Source organism: Tympanuchus pallidicinctus, unplaced genomic scaffold (assembly GCF_026119805.1).
Source record: "Tympanuchus pallidicinctus isolate F22 unplaced genomic scaffold, pur_lepc_1.0 scaffold45, whole genome shotgun sequence".
Lineage (NCBI taxonomy): Eukaryota > Metazoa > Chordata > Aves > Galliformes > Phasianidae > Tympanuchus > Tympanuchus pallidicinctus.
The window spans coordinates 829,916-839,766 of NW_026294764.1; the positions used below are offsets into that span (position 1 = coordinate 829,916).

The 9,851-nt window shown below is 60.6% G+C and overlaps 1 protein-coding gene across 1 annotated transcript; it reads right to left on the minus strand.

The window, feature by feature from the left end:
• Nucleotides 1-649: 649 nt before the first annotated feature.
• Nucleotides 650-4,998, minus strand: GPR37L1 (G protein-coupled receptor 37 like 1). Its single transcript, XM_052702572.1, has 2 exons — nucleotides 3,924-4,998; nucleotides 650-1,895 (listed from the first exon to the last, which is right to left on the minus strand). Exons 1-2 carry the CDS (start codon nucleotides 4,596-4,598, stop codon nucleotides 1,083-1,085), a joined length of 1,488 nt encoding a protein of 495 aa, XP_052558532.1. The 5' UTR covers nucleotides 4,599-4,998; the 3' UTR covers nucleotides 650-1,082.
• Nucleotides 4,999-9,851: the final 4,853 nt, after the last annotated feature.

The window sequence follows — 9,851 nt, forward strand, 5'->3', positions numbered from 1 at the left end:
CGGTGGGTGCTGCTGCACAAAGCCCACAGTGAGCCCCTCGCATTCACCCGCCCGTAGCAACCGTCTCCCTGTGCCCGGCATCCCGCGCTGGGGCGGCTGCCAGCCACACACACAAGGAGCTTTCACAGCTCGGCTCTGGGGGCAGCACGGGGGGGCCCGGCACGGCCAGCCTGCCCTCGCTGCTCCCAGCAGCCTGCCTTGGTAAGCGCTGGTGAGACGTGGATGCTGGGTTTGGAACGCGTGCTGGTTTGAGATCGGCACCTCGGGTGGGTTTTGTGCCCCTGATGGGCAAAGTGGATGAGGAGCCTGGAGCACTGCGTGGGGCTCTTTGGATGGGATGTGGGATCTTGGTTCTGCACAGTGCTTTGCAGGCTGTAGGGCACCGCCGCCCAGTGCTGAGCTTTGCTGGGACCAACCCAACCCCACAAAGCACCGAGTGCTTGGAGGAGCTCAGCAGAGGCTGCCCTGGCACTCAGGAGCACTCAGCTGCTGCCTGGCCCAGCGCCGCTTTCCTGACCCCCGTGTGTCCTCACCCCACTGAGCTGCCCTTGCCCACCCAAGCCCCCAGGTCTAAGGGAAGAGTGTGGGGTCACACAGCCCACCGTGCTCTGACCCCCCATTGCTCTGCATGTCTACGTGCACAACGTGCTCTAGTTTACTGGTTTATTGAGCTCTTACAGGGCACTGCTGGGATCTGGTCGCTGGGACCTTCTCCTACTGTGGAGGGGGCTGGCAGGAGGGGACAGGACAGGACGAGGGCAGTTTGTTTGCTAAGTCCTCTGCAAACCCTCCTTGATAGCAGATGGGACCTTTCCTGCACAACTCCATCAGCAGAGCAGCAACCTCCCAGCCTGGCCAGGCACAGAGGGAGCTGATGTCCTTTGGGCAGAGGCAAGAAGGCCACTCATGTAGCCACGGGGACAGGACACCCCTTGCCCAACACGGGGTTTGAAGCCCACGGTGCAGCCCCTGAGCTGACTCTCCTGCTTGCTCCACGTCCGGGCACGGGGCACTAATGGCAGAAACAACGTTTGGTCTTGGGAGGAGGTGGTGAAATGCTCTCTACGGCTCCTGGTTGGCACTTAGCACGGCGTGCCAAGAGCCAGGAGGGGCGGAGGGGACTCCCGGGGCTTGTCAAAGAAGATGGAGGAGGACATCTCTGTCTTGAGCTTGTTGTCGGCGCTGCCCTCACTGGAGGCGGCGTCGGGACCGCAGCCCTCGCAGCAGCAGCAGCAGCAATCCATGAAGGCCTGGCCCAGGGGTCTGCAGAGGCACAGGAGCAGGACAGGCGTCACCGAGCACTTGAAGAACAGAAAGAACTGGTTGATGAGGTTGAGCAGGTCCAAGGTCTGCTTGGACATGTCAGGGGACATGTAGGCCACCACGATGTTGCAGACGTTCTCAGGGGTGGTGCAGAGCCCGTAGATGACGGTCAGCCCGATGATGGTGCAGTTCAGGTGGCTCTCACACTGGCTGTGTTTGGTCCCACGGCACTCGGCCTTCTGCTCGGTGCCGCGGATCCTGCGGGTCACCAGCTGGCAGCTCACAGTGAAGAGGAGGGGCAGGCAGAAGTAGCAGCCGAAGTACCACCACATCCGGGCGTTCTGGTAGGTGAGCACCAGCGAGTAGACGGACTCGGGCAGGTTGGACGAAGGCTTCATGGTGCAAAACTCGGTCACCACGCCGGACACGGGCGACGTGTCCTGGGCCAGCTGCCAGAGCAGGACCTCGGGCACCGACAGCGTCATGGAGCCCACCCAGATGACAGCCAGCTTGGCAATGATGGACTGGCACTGCTCGATGGGCCGGGCGCTGGCCTGCGGGCTGGTGGCCGCGTGGAACCTGTCAATGCCCAGGGCGCAGAGGCTGAAGGTGGTGACTCCCAGGGATGAGACCTGGTGAAGAGGAAGCAGAACAGGTGGGACTTCAGTGGGGGCCTCGGAGGGGTTGACTTGACGATGGCACTGGAAGCTCCCAGCTACCCAACAGCCCCAGAGCCTTCCTCCAAGCTTTGGCAGAGGTCGCGTCCCAGGTGTGGAGCCACCTTCCTGTGACTCCTGGAGGGGCGCCGGATAAGCGTCCCTTGACCCACGTGTCCCTGCACTGCTCCCTGTTCTGCACAAAGCTTTGATGGATGCCCGTCTGTCCATCCAGCCTGGGTGGGAACAGCAGGATTGTCTCTCAGGCTCTTCTTCTATTCTGGATGTTTTTGGAGAGGAAAAGCACGGACCTCTGCTCCCATCAAAGCCTTCCCATGGCCCTGGCTGCCCAGGCTGGCTCGTCCCTGCCCTGTTCTGCAGATCTGCTGCCTGCTTCCCAGGCAGCCCAATAGAGCTGAGGACACCGTTGTCACAAACCAGCTCGGGGCGATTTCCACTGCATTGAGGAGAAACATCCCTTTTTGCCAAAGGAGGCAGAGGGAGGGCTGCCCAGGCGCCGAGGGTCACAATCAGCATTCAACCCCGCAGCCCCTGGCCAGGAGCACAGCAGTCACATGCTGCTGCCCCAAAGCCCCGTGGCTGTTCCTGGCCTCACGAAGCCACCAAACATCCCCCTGTGCTGAAGGACATTCCCAGCGCTTGGGAAACCTTGTGATGTGTGTGCAGCATGCAGCAACCTGCCAGTGGGTTTTGCAAGAAACAGACCTGGCACCTCCGACCCAGAACAGCTCTGGCATCCCCGCTGTGCCCTTTGCAGTGGCTCTGAGTTGGCCTCGTTAGTGCTGCAGGGCACAGCAGCTCATGCCAAACACCCAGCATCACCACTCAGTTTCTGTGCAGCGTCTCCCCTGACAGCACCATGGCCCTCAGCACAGCACTGCCATTGCCATCCCATACCCAGCCCCACCGCCCAGCAGTGCTGCTCGTGTCCCAGCACTTCTGCTCAGCACCAGCTGTACCAGCGCCTCTCCTTTACCCTAAGGCTGCCCCCAGGCTCTCCTCTCCTGATGCTTGGGGACTGTGCTGGGACACACATCCCCAGAGCTGCGCTGTGCCCATCCTTCAGCATCCCCCTCAGCAAGATCTCAGCATCCCTCTTTGGTGGATCCTGAGGCACTCCAGTGCTGCTGGCTCACTGATCCTGGAGGTGCCACCCTCACAGGTGCAGCAAACTGGACTGCTCAGATTCAGGTCACAGCAGCACCTCCCCATGAAGGGCTCTGCTTTGGGGGCATTCCCCTTCCCTTTCCATTCTCACCCAGCACTGAACCTGCCTTGGTAAATGCCCATCTGAATTCCCGCCCCTATCTGAGTACTCCTGCTGCCTGGTCGTGCCATGGGATGCTTGAGGTGGAGGATGGAAATGGGACAAAGCCCTCACTTAATAAGTCTGGGATGGGAGACCTCCAGGAATGAGCAACTCCTACTTTCCTGAGCAATAGAGGCATTGCTGGGATGCTGGCAGCCCATCGTCTCGTTGTGCTGGGCTGCAACCTGCAGGCGCTGGCTGCGGTCAGGGCACACGTAGGGCTGTGCCTGGAATCACCCAGACCTGTACCCAAAGTAGCATCTCTGGGTGCCCTGCGCAGGTGCGTGCATCCAGGCCACGAGCAATTGCTCCTGGGGCCTCCTGCACTAATACCCAGCCTGGCTGCCCCCAGGAGCGTGCAGAGCGCACCTCCAGAAGATTTGGGGTGATTTGGGGACTTAACGTGGACTTGGTAGCGTTAGGATCCTGGTCGGACTTGATCTCAAAGGTTTTTTCCAACCTGAATGACTCCATCCCATGATTCTATATCTTGGGGTCGTTTTTTTCACCCATAAGGAATGAGCAGAGATCTCAGGTTCCCAACCCCATCCCTGCCCCAGCTCTGCTCAGCAGTCAACATGGGAAATGTTCCCCCACGGTGAGGTCTCGGCACACGGTGCCAGGCCCTGGGCAGTGATGGCACCCCCAAAAGAAGGGGCAGAGCAGCTCCTTACCTCCATGAAGGGCACGATGCGGCACGAGATGTCCCCCAGCAGCCTCTTCTTGGTGATCTCGTTGAAGATGACCACAGGCAGGCAGAAGAAGAGGATGAGGAAGTCCCAGAAAGCCAGGCTGGCCAGGATGGAGTTCCAGGCGCTCTTCATGTAGTAGTTGTGCCACACGATGCACATCACCGACAGGTTCCCAATGATGCCCACCGCGAAGACGATGAGGGACAGGAACATGACGGCGTAGGCGCTGTAGGAGTTCTCCGTCACCGGGTACAGCGGGTTCTGGATTTGCAGCCTCTTGTCGGACACCGTGGTCAGGTTGGCGGCGGGCTCAGCCCCCCCGTCCGTGGGGACCCCCCGCTGCTGCTCAGAGGGGTCGGTGCTGGACGGCACCATGGCCCTGGTGGGGTGCAGGCTGGCGGCGTTGATGGGCCGCGGGAACTCCACCCGCACCCCCGGCACGTACTGCTGCACCGACTTGGAGTCCTCCACCGTGCCCCGACGCGGCCGCGCCTTCAGCTCTGCGTTATCCTGCGCAGCCACCGGCAGCATCCCGCCTCCACCTGCGCCCTGGTTTGGGCGCACGCCGCCTTCTGCGTGCCGCCCGGCTGCGCCCGGCATCGCCGCGGCCCCCGGCAGTGCCAGCAGCAGGAGGACGAGCGATGGGGGCGAAGGCATGATGTCCTCCGCACCCTCTGCGGGAAGCGTCTGACGGAGCAGCCCCGGGGCTGCGGGGAACGAGGAGGGGCCGGAGGAGCTCCGCTCGGTCCGGCTGCGGCCGCTGCTGTGGGCTCTGCGGGGCGCTCCGGGCGGGATAAAGGAGCGGCAGAGCCGGGCCCTCTGCTGGTCACCCACCGCTGCCGGGACGCTGCCAGAAGCTGAGAGCCACAGCCAGGGCTGCGCATCCTCCACTGCACTCCAGCGACCCCCAGCATCTCCCCATGGGGCCCTGGGCAGCCTGAGCTGGTGGGGGGCAACCAGAACAAGGCAAGGGTTGGGATCTTCCAGGGCCCTTCCAACCCAAGCATTCCATCTGTGGTTCTGCGGTTCTGTGATCTTTAAGGGACCTTCCAGCCCAACCGTTCTGTGAGTCTATGATTCTGGCTTTACAGCTCCATGACTCCATGGCTCTATGATGGTATGACACGATTCTCTGAACCCAGACCGAGATGCCCATGGCTTGGCACCTGGGATCGGCTGCAGTGCTGCCCCCCAGCAGTGGTCTGAGGAGGACTGAGGATCCCTGACCTCCTGCCTTCACCTCTCCCCATTCCCATCACCTCTGCTGTCACAGAACAGTGTGTTATGTAAATTAAACTTTATCCTACGCACTCCTTAGAAAACAAACAGAGCCAACAAACAAAAGCTGAACTCCTTTGGTCCTGGCTAACCTAACATGTGAATCCATTCACTCATCACTTCACGAGGTTTCCAAGCCACAGGTTCCCCCCTCAGTTTGTAACCTGTAACTCACATCCATCCCAACTCCTACCCTGTGCCAGTGGTGGGAGCACTCCTCCTTCCTCCTTCCTCCTTCCTCGCGCAGGTTTCCCCGCTGTCACACGGGGAAGCAGCTGTCGGATCTGCTCCAAAAGCTTCTGGGGAGAGCTGACCTATTTCTGCCTTCCAGCCCGGAGGTTCGGTCTGTGCCATCTCTGTGAGTCAATGGGCTCTGAGGAAGACTGGGCAACAAATGGGCTGCAAGAGGCAGAGAGAAGTGGAGGATTCTCATGCCTGGATACTTCTGAAGATGAAGCAGCACTCCAGCTCCTGCTGGGGTCTGCAGGAGCACAGTGAGAATGCCTGAGGGCAGTCCTGGGAGCAGTGGCTGCACAGATTTCTGGCCAACCTATAAAAAGGGGAATGGCTCAGCTGGAGCTCAGCAGCGATTGAGCAGCAGGTGAGGCTGCTGAGTGCTCCAGGTGCTCTGCTCCAAGGACACCAGCAGCCAGGGGAACAGCCAAACAGATCTAAAATGAGTTGCACGTTCTCGTTAATGGAGACCAAACCCCAAAAAGGAGAGCTCTAAGAGAGGGAAATCAGAGCGGCTTCGCAGCGCCCAGAGGCACCGACGCAGAGCCGGGGCACGGCCCTTGGGCAGCCGAGCGCTGCCGGCATTCGGATTACGCTGGATAACCGAATTATGGGTGACTCCTCCTCCTCCTCCCCGGCGACCTGCAGCGCAGAGTCGGGCGGCGCTCCCTGCAGGAGGAGGAGGAGGACGGAGCGTTCGCAGTGCCCGCAGCCGCTCTCTGGATGGAGCCCTCGGCCTCTGCCGCCTCAGCCCGGCGCTGTTTGCAGGGAGCGGGGCTATTTTTAGTTTCATTTCATTGCACAACAGCGGGTGCGGCGTGGAACCGCCTGCAGACAGCAGCGGAGTTCACTGGGGCAAGGTGACACCGCGCACGGCAGCGACCTCCGGCTCTGCTGCCCGGGGAACCGCGGCCCTCCCTGAGCTCAGCAGCGCCCAGCCCGTGGCGGCCCCGAACTGCGGGGCCCGGAGGCTCTTTGGGAACGGCGCATTTTTCCTCTCGGCCCGCATTCGCAGCTGGGCTGAGGCTGTCTCTCTGGAGATGAGAGCGCCGGGCTCTGTGAGCATCTCCTCGGAGCGCCACATCAGTTGGAGCTCCCAGCTGTCAGCCAGGACAGGTTTCTGCCCAAATCCCCTTTTCCTGATATCCCATCCAACCCTCTGCACGCACATCACATCCCATCTGAAGCGTCCCCCTCGGGCCCATAGGGACAATACCACAATGGGCCTGGAGCTGTCAGAAATGGAGCAAAAGAGAGAAGAGTTTCTGAGCAGCACACCAAAAGTCCTGTCCATCTTCTGGAGCTTCTGAAAGCTGCCGCTTTGCAATGAGAGGCCTTTGTTGCAGCCCAAGGGAGAGATGAAGCTGCTCAGCACCGCTTCACCTCCTACCTGCTACATCCCTATCACCACAACAGGGGCTGCCTGGATGGGTCCCAGTGGTGTTGCAGCTTACACGGCATCATTGTGGTCTGTCTTTCTGTCGATGAGCCTTTTGGGGCCCTGCCCGACGCCAGGAGAGCAGCCCGTTGTTTGCAGCACACAGCCCTGCCTGCAGCTCCCTGGGAGCAGAGCAGGGGCTCGGCCACGCCTGTTTGCCCAGCGCCCTGCCGGCGATCCGCCCGCTTCTTTGGAAAGTGGGGAGAGGGCAGGGAAAGGACGCAGCAAGCAGGCAGAGCCGCGGCACCGTTCCCAGCGCGGCCCGAAGGCTCGGCTCTGTTCGGCACGGCGGGGGGGGGGGTGGCCCTGAGCGGCTGCGGGATGTCGGGTGCGGGGCCTCCCTGAGCATTGCAGCCGTTTCCATCAGCCCTTCTGTTTGCAGCTGGGTGTTCAGGCAAGGATCTGAAAGCCCAAGGCGAGTTCAGCTTAGGGCAAAGGCAATATTTGCCAGCACAATAAAACGAGTGATGTCCTGGAAGCAGCGCAGGCTGTTTGGAGAGGCGCCGAGCTCAGCCCTTTTGTCTGAACCCGGTTGGCACTTGGCTCACAAATTCCCGTTGAACACTCGAGGACTCGTGAATGCAACTGGGAGCGAAACCACTGAGTTCCTCATAGGAAACAGGCCGCCTTCAAACCCTCTACTTTCTCTTTTTTTGGCCAATATGGTACCTGGTGCGACGCTGTGAGGGGGTTTGGAGCAGCACAGAGCTGTGATGTGAGAGATGACTGCAGCATCCCCTTGGGGACATCCCTGGTGAGGGCACTGTGCTGCAGGGGTTTTGTCACCCTTGTTTCCTAATCTAATGGTGCTTCAGTGCCTGAGCTGTTTTCAGCCACTCCTGCAGCCCAAACCCAGTGGGGCTGCAGAGGGACTTTGGTGATGGGACACAGTAGGTCACAGTGATGGTCAGAACTGGTGATCCTGAAGAACATCTCCAACCTACGTGATTCTGTGATATTATTTTATGGTTCAGTGATTATTTGATCTCTTCTTATTGGGAACACCACAACTTGTTGTCTGAGTGCTTTGGACTTGGCAAGGTTCTGGCAGCACACACCCTATGGGGCACAGAGGGATGGGGGGCTGCACCTGGAGCTCTGGTGCACCCAGAGGACATGGCTTAATGGTGATATGGCCATGCAGCAGCTGCCACAGGTTCCCATGCTGCAAATGTGCCACCCAGAGACCCCCATCCCCTGATCTCCTGAGCTGATGCCCCCACTTCCCTTCAAACCTTCAGTGGCTGCTGACAGCCTGACCCGGTGCTGCCCCTTCTGCACACACATCAGCCATCCTCACCGACAGCCTCTGTCACTGCAGAGATGGTGCCACCAATGCCACCACTGCGCGTCCCTCCCCGCCGCAGGGTCAGTTCCCTTGGAGCCTCTGCCCGGGGGTCCCCGTCCTTCCAGGGGCACGCTATGCAGTGCAGGCTGAGTGCAGATCCCACTCCAGTTGCCCGCAGCCCTGCAGAGCCCCCTGCAGCGGGGTTTGTCCTGCTGGCGGGGAGCAGAACCCTGCGGTGACACTTCGCAGCTGCTGTCGCCCCACCCTGGGTGGGGACGAAGGTCATCCTGCAGAAAGTTCGGCTTCTTGCTGACGGAAAAATGGGGGAAATTCCCTGCTTGGCACGCATGCAAATGAGGGCTGGGGCCGGAGACCCTGTGCCCAAGAAGCCCTCCGTCCTCCCAGGGTCACATCAAGACCCGAAGTGCTGCGGGTGTCCCTTGGAGCTGCTCACGTTCTCATCGCTGTTGCCAAAACTGGGGGAGATCTCACCCAGGAGGCCGAGGAGAAAAGCCACCATCTGTGCTGTGCCATGCAAGATCGGCCGCTGTGCCCAACACAGGGAGCTGAGCACCGTGCCAGCGGGGTGGGCATCATCCTGCCGCAGTCCTACAGTGACCCGGGATGGGCACAGAGGATCTGCTCAGCACTGACCTGTATGGCCACCATCCAGCAGCCCACACAGAGTGGGATTTCTCCGTGCTGCAATAAAGCAGCACAGCGCAAGGTGTTCTCCCTGAGATCCAGGTCAGTGCCTCCAGCCCCGCACTGAAGCCGGCGGCTCTGAGTCACCATGTGCCACAGCCCCATCCCGGTATCTGCCAGGCGTGGCAGCTCAGCAGCTGACGTGAGCCCATGGGCAGTGATGTGGCTGTAATTGCAGCGTGGAGCTGATAGCGTGGCCGTGTTCCCTCCCTGCACTCGTGACTCGGGGTGGGGGATAACTTTGTGACGCCGTCCTGCTGCTCACACCTCGCTCAGGGTCTAACGGCCTGGCTCAGAGCCGTCCCACATCTGCCAGGACTTGGGTCATCGCCTCCTGAAGAAGCCAGGCTCTGTCTCTCACTGATGGGTCTTGTAGCAATGAAAGCACATCAGTGGGAGCAAACCTGGGGTTGCCAGCAGACAGCAAAGGCAGCTAGGAAAGAGAGAAACCAGGGACTGAATAGCAGATCCCCATGCACAGAACGTGTGGCAAAGCACCTCTTGAGCTGCTGAGTGAAGGGATGGGAAGCACAGGGCAGAGCCCAGCCTGCTCCGCACACCTGGGCTCCTGCAGGCTCCTGGCTGTGGGCACGGAGGTCCCGCAGAATGTAGGAGCACCTGGGGCTGTCTGCGTGATGCCAGCATTCACTGCTGGATGGCAGAAACACAGCCATGGGTGAGTGCTTGAGCCTGTGCCACACAGCTGGGCTGCTGGCAGTGCTGCCAGATGGCACAAAGGCATTTCTGCCAGCAGAGCGTGGTGAGAACGGCTCAGGCACTGTGGGAAAGCTGCAGGAGGGGATGCCCTTTTCGCCTGTATGGGGTAGAAATGGCTTCAACGGGGCGGTGCAGCAGCACTGACCTCCAGCAGCAACACAAATGCTCCCTTATCAAACAGCAAACCTCTCAGTCAGGTGTCCGCGGACCAACCGCAGCCCAAGAGCACAGCCTGAGCCCAGAACCGAGC

What these genes read in the sequence shown, in the direction of transcription:
- GPR37L1 (XM_052702572.1), bottom strand. Translation starts at nt 4,598, where the DNA reads ATGCCTTCGCCCCCATCGCTCGTCCTCCTGCTGCTGGCACTGCCGGGG. An exon ending in GCATCGTGCCCTTCATGGAG is followed by an intron (nt 1,896 to 3,923) that starts GTAAGGAGCTGC and finishes CCTCTTCACCAG; the next exon opens with GTCTCATCCCTGGGAGTCAC.